The sequence below is a fragment of the Tenrec ecaudatus genome, chromosome 1 (assembly GCF_050624435.1).
Source record: "Tenrec ecaudatus isolate mTenEca1 chromosome 1, mTenEca1.hap1, whole genome shotgun sequence".
NCBI lineage: Eukaryota > Metazoa > Chordata > Mammalia > Afrosoricida > Tenrecidae > Tenrec > Tenrec ecaudatus.
Genome location: NC_134530.1, coordinates 9,663,625 through 9,678,024, shown reverse-complemented (window position 1 = coordinate 9,678,024; position 14,400 = coordinate 9,663,625). Strand labels below are relative to the sequence as shown.

Here is a 14,400-nt window from a genome sequence, read left to right as displayed (position 1 = left end):
CGGCCGCTCGGGCCAGGGGGCCGGCGCCACGGGTCCGGCCTTTCCCGAAAGGCGAATCTCCTACCCGCTTCTGGTGTCTTTATTTTTAACGCTGACCCTGGGTGGCCTATTAATCCGCCGCGCCAGAACCTGAGCCCGAGCATGTGTCTGCGGGCGGGCGCGCTGGCGCCCGGAGCCACCCGTCCTGCCCTCCGCGGTGCGGGGGCTCCGCCCTGGGTGGCAGCTCCTGGTGGCTCCGCGGGTGCGCGTTTCAGTCGCCGTGCTCCCCCCTCCCGCCCCCCCCCCGCTGCTGCCCAGGGGTGCCCCCCACCCCGCCCCCCGTGTGATTCCTGGAGGCGGTCGTGGTCACGTGGCCGTCCGTGTCCCATTGTCCTTGCAGGCCGTCGCGGAAGCGCAGGGCTCTGGGGGACGCTGGGAACGTGACCGTGGCCGCGCCCACCGTGCCGGGCTTCCCCAACGCCTCCTCCACCAGCGAGCCCACTAGCCCAGCCCAGTTCCGGCCCTTCGAGAAAGTGGTAAACAAGGAGTCTTTGGTCATTTCCGGCCTGCGCCATTTTACGGGCTACCGTATTGAACTGCAAGCGTGCAACCAAGATGTCCCCGAAGAAAGATGCAGCGTGGCCGCCTACGTCAGCGCCAGAACCATGCCGGAAGGTGGGTCCGCGGGCGGGGCGGGGCCGGGAGGGGCGGGGCGGGGCGAGGCCGGGAGGGGCGGGGCGGGGCGGGGCGGGCACGTCGTCCTGGCGGGACTGCGCCTGCGCGCCTGCGTGCCTGCGCGCCTGCACGCGTGCGTCTGGTGGGGGCGCGCGCTGGGGGGCACGCGCGCGCATGCGTGCGCACACGCTCGGGCTTCAGGACACGCCCTGTGCTCTTTGTAAGGACGCGTCCATTATAGAAAGTTTAGACCACGTCCCGGAGCCCCGAGGGGAAGAAACTAGGAGACACGCGTGGCCCGCCCACGGCATTTCGAGGAAACACAGGCATGTTGGGAAGAAAAAAATAAATAAAGGAGGAGTAAATAGGCATCAACAGTCAGGAACATGTAGATGCGGTCACCCCGAGTCCCTGAGCACGGAGCTCTTGGGACAGATTGGCCGCCCGCTCGGCCACCACCCCAAAGGTCGGCGGTTCCAACCCGCCAGCCGCTCCACGGGGGAAAGACGCGCAGTCTGCATCTGTCAAGATCACAGTCAGACCCCCACCCCCCGGGGGTGCCGCTCTCCAACGCCCCCCAGGGTCCCCGTGCGCGGAAGTGGAGGGGAGCCCCCTGAGGTAAATCCCATTAAGCCCATTCCGTCGTATGTCTATCCTCCCAGAACTTGCTTTCCGTAAAATGAATTCTGCACATACCTGTCGAAACACAGGTACGAAGATGGCACTGATAGCCGTTTGTCGTATGAGCTTCCAGAACGTTCTTTGCATAGAAATGTGTCCACTTAGGTCCTAGGCTCCGAGTGCTACTGTGAAGGAATACCACAAGCAGGCGGACTTACAGAACAAAAATGCATTCCCCCCCCCCACCCCCCAGTTTCGGAGGATCAGAGGACACCCCAGGAGCTCCAGAAGTGATTTTTGCAGCCTGTAGGCAATATAGTCACGGGGTGCCTGACTTTCCCTGTGCGCCTTCCTTTTTTCTACCACAGAAATGATAAGATTTAAAACTATATGATCGGATTTTTAAGAAATAATATAACCCAGTTTCCAAACAGCATCACATGGACATACACTGAAAAAACTCAACGGCCATCAAGTCTGTTCACATTCATAGTGACCCTTTGGGACAGGGTATAACCAATCATGTGGGTTTCCAACAGCGGAACTCCTTAAAAGGTGTAGAAAGCCTCTTTCTCCTGTGGAGCAGCTGGTGATTTTGAACTGCAGACCTTGCGAGTAACAGCCCAACACATAACCACTAAGCTATTTAGTGAAATGGAATCATACTATTCAAATGGATTTTAACTCACCCCTTGCCCCATCCCCCCAGTGGCAGGGAGTCCCCTAAAGGCATAGGAATGGTTCATGTTAGTTTAAAATCGTTTCTCAGTGTTATGTTGTGATACTTTGAAAGACATCACCAGAATGAACGACTCGGTGCATCTGTCCAGGAATATGCCTTTGTTGACGTCTGTTTGTCGATCTGGAATTGAGTACTTGGAGCATGTGCAGTTAACGGTAGAATGGTCGGGTTTTGTCCCCTTGTCCTCCAGAAAGGTTGCGCCCATTTGCCCAGGCTAGCCCGGTCGTTTTTCTGCAAGCAGATTCCTACACGAGGGGTCCTCAGACAGTTTTTAGGGGAAACCCCACCAGTTTTCAGTTCCCCCCTTTCCACAGCTTTTTCGAAGCTCCCTTGTAGATACACGTAGGTCCGTGTCTGGACTTGCCCTTTCTTGCCTCCATTGATTTGTCTGTGATTTTTTTTTAATATTCTGATGCCGCCCTATTGAAGTTACCGTAGTTTTCCAAGTCACCGTCTTGCAGTGGCTGGCACATGCAACAACGTGCGCAGGTTTTGAGTTTACAGGAACTGACTCCTATGGATGACACTCTCTTCTTCGTTTAGATACAGATGCACAGAGATAGAGAGCTAGACCGGAAAGCCCTTGGCGGCTGGCACTGCCGGGAGAGATCCCAGCCTCCTAGTCAGAGTCAGTCAGACGGATCACGTTTTTGAGCACTTCCTGTGCGTCCTCCACGGTCGAGGCGCCTCGCAGACACCAAAGCAGCCAGCGCCTGCTCACGGCAACCCCAAGGGGTCAGAGTAGGGCTGGTGGTTTCAATGGTTTTCCGGAAGGAAGTCCACCAGGCCTGCCTTTGAGGCACCCGGGAAGACTCGAACTACCAACCTTTTCCGTAGCACTCAAAACCACTCGGGTTTCCCCCCATAGGAACTTCAAATCCAAATAAGGCCGGTACGGCTAATGAGTAGCTGTGTGCTGCTGACAGCTTCCTGGCTTTGATTGTGCTTATACGGAATGTTGTCATCCGAGGGAAGCTGGAGCGAAGACACATAGAAATCTGTTTTTGTTACTGTCCTTGTCTTTATTGCCAAGCTTTATTGTTGGGGTGAGTTCCTATCTAGTTGTTTTTCTTTAATTCAGGTGAGATCCTCCTGACAAGATTCACTTAAGGCGTTTTTGGTACATCTGTAAGGTTGTGTAATCATCACCACTGTCTAATTTCAGAACAAAAGAGAAACTGTGCCCCTTTCATTTCCTCTTGTTTTTAAGCCTTAGGCGATCACTAATCCACTTTCTGTGGCTGTAAATTTGCCTGTGCCGGACATGGCATCTAAGTGGGATCATATAATACATGGCTTCTTTCACCTAGCACAGTGTTTTCAAGGTTCATCCACGCTGCACCATGTATCAGCACTTCATTCCATTTCATGACCGACTAACATGCTCTTGTGCAGACTTTGCTTCCTCTCTGTGCTATATGAACCCTGGTGGCATACTGGGTTATGCATTTACGCTGCCAATCACAAGGCCAGTGGTTTGAAACCGCCACCAGCCACGCCACAGGAGAAAGACGAGGTTCCCCACTCCTGTGAAGAGATGCAGTCTCAAGCCCACCAGGGCAGATCCACCTTGGCCTGTAGGGTCGTTATGGGCTGGAATGACTATGGCAGTGAGTGAGTTTGGGTTTTTTTAAATACTATTTTTGCTGCCCCCCCACCCTTCGTTAAAAAGGATTCCATCAGAAAATGATGTATATAGAGAGAACAAACCATTTTATCTTCCCAGCCGTCCTGTGAGGTGAGTTTCTTCATATCCATGCTCTGTGACCAGCTCGAGGTCTCTCTGCTGGTGAGTGCAGGGCTGGGAATTGACACAGGTGCCCGCGATGTCGCCACTGCTAACCACGGCTCCCTGCTTCCCCTAGGCAAGGCGGACGATATCGTTGGTCCAGTGACCCATGAAATCTTAGAGAACAACATCGTTCACTTGATGTGGCAGGAGCCAGAGGAACCGAATGGTCTGATTGTGCTATATGAAGTGAGTTACCGGCGATACGGTGATGAGGTAAGGCTCGTGATGTGTAGACATGCCTCTCTAAGCCTGTCTTTGGGCCCTCCGCCTTCTGCTAAAAACCTGTCACGGATACTCCCCCAGCAGGCTTCTTGTGAGAAGGTAAGGCTTACGCAGTGGTCCTCAAACTACAACCCACGGGCCACATGCAGCCCACTGAGGATATTTATCCAGGCTGCCAGGTGTTTTTGCCCTGTTTCGGTTTTTACTTCAAAGTAAGATATGTGCAGTGTGCACCGGAATTTGTTCATAGTTTTTTTTTTTTTTAACTATAGTCCGGCCCTCCCACGGGTCTGAGGGACAGTGAACTGGCCCTCTGTTAAAAAGTTTGAGGATCCCTGGCTTAGAGCCTCAATGCACACTTTGTAGGAAAATGGGGCGGGAAAACGTGAGCCTGTTTTTATTGTTGGGGGCCATCAGGTCAGTTGTGACGTAGCGCGACACCGCCAGTCCTGCGTCAGCCTCACAATCACCCTCACGTGCCAGCCCATCTCGCCGAGGGTTGTCTTTTCACCGGACCCTGTGCCAAGTGCGACGTTCTGCTCCAGAAACCGGCCCCTCCGAGAACATCCTCAAGTCTAAGGAGCATTCTGGCTGTACTTCTTCCAAAACAGAATTGTGTGTTGTTCTGGCAGTCTAGGGTGCACTCGGTGTTCACCGGAATTCAAAGTCATCATTTCCCCCAGGGCTTCTTTATTCACTGTCCAATTTTCACATGCAGATGAGGCCGTTTCAAACATCATGGCTTGGGTCAAGTGCATTTTAGTCATCAAAGTGACATCTTAGTTCTCTGACACATGCTAGCTCTTGTGCAGCCGATTTGCCAGATGCATGCAGTTGTTTGATTTCTTGACTGCCGATTCCACACGCATTGATTGTGGATCCGAGTCATCCGAAGTCATTGATGGTGTCGGTCGTTTCTCCACTTGTCACGATGCGGTTATGCATTAACCGATTGTGTAACTTTTGTTTTCTTTAGATTGAGGTGCAGTGTTAAGCAATAACCTGCTGTAATGAAGCTCGTACAGACTTTGCTCTTCAAACATCACACGCTTGCTCTCTCTCACACACACACACACACACACACACACACACACACACGCACCTACCTGCCTATACGTATGTGTATTCCTAAACACATTGTTGTTAGGTCTCATCCCGGCAGCTCTGACCCATAGTGACCCCGTCCGTGCACAGCAGAACGAAACCCGGCACGGTGCTGCGCCGGCCTCACAGAGTGGTTCCTCTGCCTGAGCGCATGGGTGCAGCCGCTGTGTCCGTCCATCTCGTTGAGGGCCGTCAGTCTTTTTCGCCGCCCCTAGTTTACCAAACTGGATGCCCTTCTTCAGAGACTGGCCTCTCCTGAAAACGTCCAACGTATGTAAGATGAGGTCTTGCCATCCTTGCCGCTTGCCTTACTTCTTCCCGTACGGATGGGTCTGCCCTTTAACCAGTCCATGACACTCTTCCGTGGGCTTCCCCAGCCCTGCCGTTGAGATGCTGCAGCGCTCGGTCTGCACGTTCCTACATAGATGAGTGTGTTATTCCAAAACACATTTTAGACTCTCTGCGTGTCCTCACCATCTAGTGAGAGTCCATTCATAACCACCCTGTGGCGGGGAGGGTAGAACTGCCCCGGAAGGTGTCCGAGACTGTAACTCTTTCTGGGAGTAGCATAGCGTCTAGGTGTATTCCAGAAACACACCAGAGTCTATATGTATGTAGTCCAGGTGTCTTGCAAAGCACGGCCAAATTTCCATGTAACTGAGGAAGGAAACCAGCTCTCTCCTGTAACGAGCTGAGCGGGAATGCATTGCCCACATCCCACCGTGAGGCTACAGCCCAGCATTTTGAAATTCAGAATTGCCAGGCATCTTTGGCCAAGAGGAATTTACAGCGTAAAAGTTCTTGTTTGATTAGGCTAAGTGTTTATCCTCCAGTATAGCTGACGGCCCTAGGTTTGCAGAGTACATCTGCCTAGGTGGTCTTCGGAGCACATCGGCACATCAGCCTGCCCACGGACCTCTGGTGGGTTAGACCCACCGACCCCGAGGGCAGCTAACAACACAGGCACAGTTTGATTGGTCACCTTTGGAGAAAGCACTCTATGACTCAATGGAGGGAAATGCAGAACGGGTCTTGGATAGTCGTGTGCTCTCGAGGGACATATGGAGTCAGGGTGCCGAGTGAACCTTTTAAAACTATGGCCCTGAGATCATTGTTCAACCTTAAACCAAAAACACCCCCAGAATCCTCTTCAAACCAGCCAGTGGTCTAGATTGTGCTCTATTAAGATCTCTCTAGATGGCGTTAAAGTGACTCTCGGAAGGTTGCATAGGGACTGGTGGGGCCCTGGGGGTGTGTTTGCGTGAGAGGGATACTTCAAAGAAGGAGGGTGAGTATGGTTACCTAACTCAGAGGATGTGGTCACCCTTAGGGAATTATACGTGTAGAAATGGCTGGATTAGTATTTTTGCTTTGTGCTTTCTTAGCTACCCCCCAAAAAACCAAAACAAACTCAATTTCAAGTCATTATTGCTCACATTAGAGTAAAGAGGGTAGACTGGAAAGATTTTATAAAATATGTAAGAAGCACACCAGCCTGTGTGAGCACGAGGCGTTAAAGGGATCCAGATATCAGGCATCAAAGAACAAAAAATCATATCACGGTGAATGAGGGGGAATGCAGAGTGGGGACCCAAAGCCCATCTGTAGGCAACTGGGCATCTCCTTACAGAAGGGTGGAGGGGAGGAGATGAGCCAGTCAGGGTGCAGGGTAGCAGCGATGAAACATACACCTTCCCTCTACTTCTTAAATGCTTCATTTCCCCCTCCTCACGCCCCCACACCATCATGATTCCAATTCTACCTTACAAATCTGGTTAGACCAGAGGATGTACACCGGTACAGATAGGAACTGGAAACAGGGAATCCAGGGTGGGTGATCCCTTCAGGACCAGTGGTGAGAGGTGATAGCAGGAGGGTGGAGGGAAGGAAAGGTAGGTTTAGAAAGGGGGAACCGATTACAAGGATCTCCATATAACCCTCTCCTTGGGGGTCAGATAACAGAAAAGTGGTTGAAGGGAGATGTCGGGCAGTGTAAGACATGACAAAATAATATTAATTTATAAATTATCAAGGGTTCATGAGGGAGGGGGGAATGGGCTGATACCAAGAGCTCAGGCAGAAAGCAAATGTGTTGAGAATGATGATGGCAACACATGTACAAATGTGCTGGACACCATGGATGGATGGATTGTGATGAGTTATATGAGCCCCCAATAAAGTGATTTTAGAAAGAAACAAAAAAGGTTTTATAAAATAATGAGTTCTTACGGTTTTGTCATACCAAAGGTCTCACGATAGTGCACTGTAACAAATCAAACCTAGTTCAACGGCTTATAGGAAAAATATGTATTTTAAGGGCATTGGAAACCTAAAACTAATTTCTTCTTCTTTTTCCTTAAATCTGTTAAATAGTAACTCCTCATTCTGCTCTTGCCCCGGCTCCTTCCAACAAACAAACAGACATCAAAACCAACATAAAGCCCGCGCCCAGTGAGTCGATGCCAGCAGAGGACAGAATAGACGTGTCCCATCGAGTTTCTGGAAGCACGCTGCCTCGCCTTTCGCCGACAGCGTGGCTGATGTAGAGCTAGTGTTTCGCAGCTCGGCACTTAACTCACTGTGCCACCAGGGCACCTCCAGCGCCTGTCTCCTTTTGGTATCTTTCGGGTCTAGAGACCAGGGGGCTTCAGAAAGTTGGTGGCAGAACAGAGTGATGATAGAAAATTTCCACCCCTCTTTGCAGCCCCTCTTGCGTCATTTCCATGGGATCAGAGGCGCTCCGCCCGTGTCAACCTTCTCACACAGCACTGTGTGTTCCAGAATCTTCCAGGGTTCCCTGATCCCCCGCTGGTCTTCCTCCTGTCTGCACAGGTGTTTAGGCAGGTGGCTCCTTCATCCGGTTTGATTCTCCAGTGGCTTTGGTAGCCGCTAAGTGCAGAGCTCTGGTACTGGAGTGGGGTACGTGTTAGGCTGTTAGCTGCAAGGTTGCCTGGTTCGTACCCGCCAGCAGCCCCACACGGGAAAGGTGAGACTCTGCTCCCACGGAGAGTTACTGTCTCTGAAGCCTACAGGGGCAGTTCTCCCCTGCCCTGCGGGGTCCCAAGGAGTCGGAATCCAGGGAGGGGTTGGCTTTGGGGTGTGTTTTGAGTGCAGTTTCTCTGCCTCCGGCCTGGCTCTTTCCTGGTCCCCACCCTGTGCCTGTTTTCCTTTTGTCCCCAGCAGCAGCTACCTGGGGTTTCTGTTTACTGGGTCATCCCTCTGTGCCTGGTGACTCACTGGGCTTGGAAGAACCCGCCCCCGCCCCCCCCCCCCCCAGCCTAGTTTGGTTTCTAGTTGTTATTGTCACATGATGAGTGACGAGCCAGGTAGTTTTCACATTTTTCTCGCCACCACCCACCTGCCTACCTGCACCTGCCCCCCCAAGCCCCCCCAAAAATCTCCAGCCCCGTTCACTGCATCCGCTGTTAGCTTGGGACTGTCGGAAAGTTTTCAGAATTCCAGCCTGGCACGAGCAGCTTTTGTAGTTTTGTTTTCCAGCGAACCTCGTGCTTCTTCTAATACGCCCCGGGACGCTTGGCTCCAGTTCCCTGTTTATCCCAGGGGTGTGCGAGTCCCCCCACCACCCCCCTTCCCCTGCTTCTTATCTCTGTTCTTGGAGACAGACCTGGAGGTAAGCCCAGCTCCTTTAAAAAGTGCTTAATTTGTGGTTGAATATCTCCAACCCAAAACAATCCACTTCACTGTTTTTAAATGTAAAATCTAATAAGGTTAAATACAGCCCCCACGCTGTGCGGGGAACCCTGGGGGTGCAGTGGGGCCACTGTTGGACAACTAGCCACAAGGTTGGCTGTTTAAACCACCAGCTGCTCCGTGGGAGGAGGAGGGGCTGCCTGCTTCCATAAAGGTGCAGCACCTGGGAAACCCCGTGGGCCAGTTCTCTGCCCTGCAGGCTCCACTCAGCGGCAGGGAGTGGCTGTGTGGACCCATTAGCACCATCCTCTACGTCCCGCTCCCACCCGGCCCTGCTAACACGAATCCAAGTTCTGTCTCTTTCACATTTGTCCATTCTAGGCATTTCATAAGGAGCCCCGGGGGGTGTGGTGGGTTGAATGTTGGGCTGCGAACGGGAAGGACAGTGGTTCAAACCTCCCAGTCGCGCCAAGGGAGAAAGATGAGACTATCTACTTCCAGGAGGACGAATAGCCTCGGAGCTGATAGGGTCTCTGTGAGTCGGGCTCGCTTGGCCAGCAGCAGACTTAGATATTTTCACGTAAGTGGGATCACACGCCGTTTGTGCTTTGGTGCTCAGCTTACTTCACCTGGAGTCCAGGTCCGTCCATGGTGTGGCACTCACCAGGACGCAGTGCCTCTTGGTGACTGAGTCACGCCCCCTTGGGGGTGTGGACTGCCCTCACAAACGCCTGGCTTCTTGCCGCCTCTGGGCTCTCAGGAATAGTGCTGCAGTGAGTACAGGTGCAAGTCTAGGCTTTGGAAGAATTTGAGTTCTGTTCTGTGTATCCTCCCATCTTCTCAGGGCTCCTCTCTCGTGGTCCTGATCAGAAGGAGCAGTCGGCTGTAGCCGGGCACCATCGAGGTCTTCTGGTCTCGGGGAGATGAGGCTGCGCCTAACTTCATAAGCGTTTCGGCTGCTGTGCTCCCTTTCAGGCAGCAGTCACACATATAACTGTTTGCACTCGTCCCCCGATGGGAGGGAAGACCCCTTTTATTGGTCCTCAGCCATCAAACCCATTGACCCACTGGGTTCCGATAGGAAGGCCATGTGGGCCCATTCCTTCCCACCTGTCTCTAACTGGCTAGCAGCCTGGTGAAACTGCCGGGGCTTCACCAGGAGTGAATGGGTGGCTGCTCCACGAAAGAGCAACAGCTTCAACCCACCAACTGCTCTGTGGGAGAAAGATTGCAGTCTACGGCTGTAAAGACTGGGGTGCACACACCCTATTGGGGCCGTTATACTTTGTCCCCTAAAGCCGCTACGCATCAAAATAGGCTCAGTGGCGGGGAGATTTGTGACGTGGAGGAAAGCTCTGTGCGGCCAGGTGACCCTGGGTCTGAGGGCTGACTCCAGCCAGCAAACTTCTGACATCTCTCAGTGCCCTAGATCGGGGGTTGGCACACATTGGCCCTAGGGCCAAACAAGGTTCACCTCGCGGCCTGCCAGCGAGAATTGTCTTTTATGTTTTAAGATGGCTGGAAGGAAATAAAACCCAAAGTGGCCTTGTCATTTCATGGCGTGGGGATGCTCGGAAACCCACATCGCAGTGTCCATCAAGTCTTGCTGGCACACAGCGCACCTGTCTTTTTCACAGAGATGACAGTTCATCTAGGTGTGCGAGGTTGGCCGTTCAAATTCACCAGCTGCGTCGTGGGAGCAGATGAGGCCGTCTGCCCGCGTACAGATCCACAGTGCCATCAACCCCGTGGCCCGGCTGTGGGAATCAGCGTTGACTCGGGCAGCGGGTTTTGAGACGACAGCTTTCCTGTGGTAGTGGGAGAGTTGCGTGGCTTTGACAGTCAACATCTCACCCTGGTGGCGCTGTGTGTTAGGCGTTGAACTCCTAAGTGCAAGGCCAGCCAGCAGTTCGAACCCATGATCGATCTCAGAGAAAGAGGCGAGGCTTTCTACCCCGTGAAGACTGGCAGTCTCAGAAACCTAGCAAGGGTTCGTTATGCCCCTGCCTTATGGGGTTGCTATGAGTCAGAAATGAGTTGATGGCCATGTGTGAGTCAAGCCCAGCGAGCTGAAGCACTTTGCCCTCTGCCCCTGTATAGACGGAGTTGGCTGGCCTCTGTCCTAAGCCTTGGGGAAGCGGGGAGAACCCTGGTTTGTGTTAATGGCTAAGCACTTGACGGGCAACTGATAGACTGGTGATTTCCTGACTACCCAAAGTCACCTCGGAAGAAAGGCCTGCCTTCTGGGTCCGCGCGGGCTCAAACAGGAACCGTTGGAGGGAGGGTGGTGCACACAGGACGCGGTGGCCGAATCCACGGCACTCAACAGCTCACTTCTCAATGGGTGGCAGCCGTCGGGGAGGGGGTGCAGTTCAGTTCCATGGCATCTGTTTTTTTCCAGTTGTTGTTGCCGTTATTGTTGCTATGAGGCTGGAGGGCCATCGTGGCTCAGAGGTGGAACTCTCCCCTCCCATGACAGATAACTGGGTTCAGATCCTGGCCAGTGCCCCTCACGCATGGCTTCCACATGTCTGCCCCAGGGGCCAAGGGTGCTGAACAGGCTCCCCAGAGCTTCTAGACTCAGACCAAGAAGAAAATCTTGGTGGTCAAATTCTGAAAACCAGCCCCTGGGAACGGCGCAGGCCTGGGCAGCATGTTGTGCCTTTGTGCCGGGCAGCTAGCAGGAGAGTGAGGACACGTACATTCTCATGAGGCTCAGGGTTGCTGTAAGAACTCAGTGATTCAGGGCTATCTAGATAAGATAGGCAGGATAAACAATCTGGAGGAGAAAACAATGGGACCGATGTTTCCGGGGAGACATCGAAGAAGGGGAGGTGGGGAAAAGGAAGTGGGTGTTAAAAAACCCAGGGACAAGGGAGCAACAAGTGATCCAAAATTAGTGGCAAAGAGGGTGTAGGAGGAGGCCTGGTAGGGCTTGATCAAGGGCAATGTAACAGAGAGGAATTACTGAAACCCAAGAGAAGGCTGAGCATGACAGTAGGACAAGAGGAAAGTAAAAGGAAATAGAGGAAAGAACTATGAGGCAAAGGGCGTTTATAGAGGTCTAAATGCAGGCATGTACATATGTAAATATATACATGACAATGGGGAAATAGATCTATATGCATATATTCATAGGTTTAGTATTAAGTTAGCAGATGGACATTGGGCCTCTACTCAAGTACTCCCTCAATGCAAGAACACTTTGTTCTATTCAACTGGTATTCCATGTTGTTCACCTTTCCGACACGATCGCTGAGACAAAGCAGGTGCATAAGCAAATGTTGTGAAGAAAGCTGATGGTGCCCGGTTATCAAAATGATATAGCATCTGGGATCTTAAAGGCTTGAAGATAAACAAGCGGCCATCTAGCTGAGAAGCAACAAAGCACACCATGTGTTGATGGGATCAGGCATCAGAGAACAAAAAAATCATATTGTGAATGAGAGGGAGTGCAGAGTGGAGACCCAATGCCCATCTGTAGGCAACTGGACATCCTCTTGCAGAAAGGTCTTGGGGAGGAGACTAGCCAGTCAAGGTGCAGTTGAGTAATGATGAAACACAACTTTCCTCTAGTTCTCTAATGCTTCCTCTCCCCAACTGTCATGACCCTAATTCTACCTTACAAATATGGCTAGACCAGAGGATGTACACTGGTACAGATAGGAACTGGAAACACAGGGAATCCAGGACAGATGCCCCCTCAGGACAAATAATAAGAGTAGCAATACCAGGAGGATAAGCAGGTGGGGGAGAAAGGGGGAACCCTTCACAAGGATCTACATATAACCCCCTCCCTGGGGGACTGACAACAGAAAAGTGGATGAAGGGAGGTGTCAGACAGTATACGATATGACAAAATAATAATTTATAAATCAAGGGTTCATGAGGGAGGGAGAGGGAGGCGGGAGGGAGGGGGAAAATGAGCCAATACCAAGGGCTCAAGTAGAAAGCTAATGTTTGAGAATGATGATGGCAACAAATGTACAAATGTCTTGACACAATGGGCATATGTATTTGGATTGTGGAAAGTTGTATGCACCCCCAAGAAAATGATTGAAGCAAGAGAACTCAGTGATAGAGTGAGAAGCTTGGCTCCTGGCTGAGGAAGCTCCTGTCATTTGCTCACCCATGGAGCTGCGGCTTTCTGCCTTCAGTGTCATCTTGCGGCCCCTGTCTGTGAAGACCCCCTCCCCGCCTAGAGGGACATTCCCACAGGTGCACACCACCACCAGCCTCCTCACCTTGCCCCCCTTCCCACTTCCAGGAGCTTCACCTTTGCGTGTCCAGAAGGCACTTTGCCGTGGAGCGGGGCTGCCGGCTGCGTGGGCTGCCGCCGGGCAACTACAGTGTGCGGGTGAGGGCCACCTCGCTGGCGGGCAATGGCTCCTGGACCGAAGCCACCTATTTCTACGTGACTGACTACTGTAAGTCCTCATGGCTGCCGAGGCCGGCTGGGTCTGTGTTTGGCTCTGGAACAGGTTAGGGCAGCTTAGGTTCTAGTAATGCCACCCCTGGCCTTGCCCGTGCTGTGTGATGGGGGTCAAAACCCTGGCCATGGAGGAAAGGCAGGCAGGGTGACCTCGTTCCACAACGAGGACAAGCACAGGGAGCTATGCTCCGCGCTGGTCCGTGGAGGGGGCTGCCATGCGTGAGTCACGGCGCGATGTGTTTGCACTGGTGATCTGTTCTGTCAGCCGGCACCTGGGTCCCAGCAAGAAGTGAGGCATGGGGAGGGTGACAGCCAAGAAGACCCAGTGGAGCCCAGTCCCACTCTAGCACACGGGGCACTGTGAGGTGGCATTGCTCACAGTGGGTTGGTTTTGGTTGGCCCAGTAAGCAGTCACTCCCCAGTCCCCCTTGCCCCCAGCTCCAGGCTGCTCCCATTCTGCTTCCTGACTTACACTTGGAACGTAAACAAAGTGCCATGCTTTGCCATCAAGCCCTTTTGAGGTTCTGAGCAGACAGCCTCATCTTTGTCCCTTGGGGTGGCTGGTGGGTTTGAACTGCTAACCTTGCGGTTAGCCACCCAACATGTAACCCACTATGCCACCTGGGCTCCTGGCCGTTCATATACTCCTATACATGGGGCCAGAGGGTATGTGTCCCTTTGTGTCTGGAACAAAGCTACAGATGGGCTGGTCACCAGTGAGAAAGGCGGGACCCCCTGGCACTAACTAGTACCCTGTCTCCCTGATGGGGATGGTGGTGGGATCAGAATCAGCTAGAGACTTTATAGAGGGCCCAGAAAAAGCTGAGGCTTTCCACTCTGTAGAGAATTACCATCCCAGAAACCAACAGGGCCAGTTGTACGCTGCCCTGTTGGGTCACCATGAGTCGGAATTGACTGAGTGTCACTGAGTTCGGTCTCAGTGCAAAAGGAAACAGTGGGGTGCCTTGTCCACGAGGCAGTTTAAGACTCTCCAGGAAGTCGAGTGAACTATGAAGCTGAGCAGGGCATCGTGAGAGACCCACTGTCCAGGCCACCTGCTGGGGGACCGGGGTGTGTGCTGGCCTTACTGGGGTGCGGCCCTGCTCGCAAGCCATTTCAGGATTGTCCGCAGAGGGTTTGAGAGACCAGCTGAGAGGGGCTCAGGGACAGGAGAGGCAGGAC

At 52.7% G+C, this 14,400-nt stretch overlaps 1 protein-coding gene across 1 annotated transcript in view; it reads left to right on the top strand.

Annotated features, from left to right (window-relative positions):
- Positions 1-14,400, top strand: part of INSR (insulin receptor) — a 130,197-nt gene that overhangs the window by 103,696 nt on the left and 12,101 nt on the right. The window contains exons 11-13 of the mRNA XM_075545778.1: positions 380-654; positions 3,883-4,022; positions 13,054-13,213. Coding sequence (XP_075401893.1) covers positions 380-654; positions 3,883-4,022; positions 13,054-13,213 — 575 coding nt within the window. The remainder of the gene's footprint in view (positions 1-379; positions 655-3,882; positions 4,023-13,053; positions 13,214-14,400) is intronic.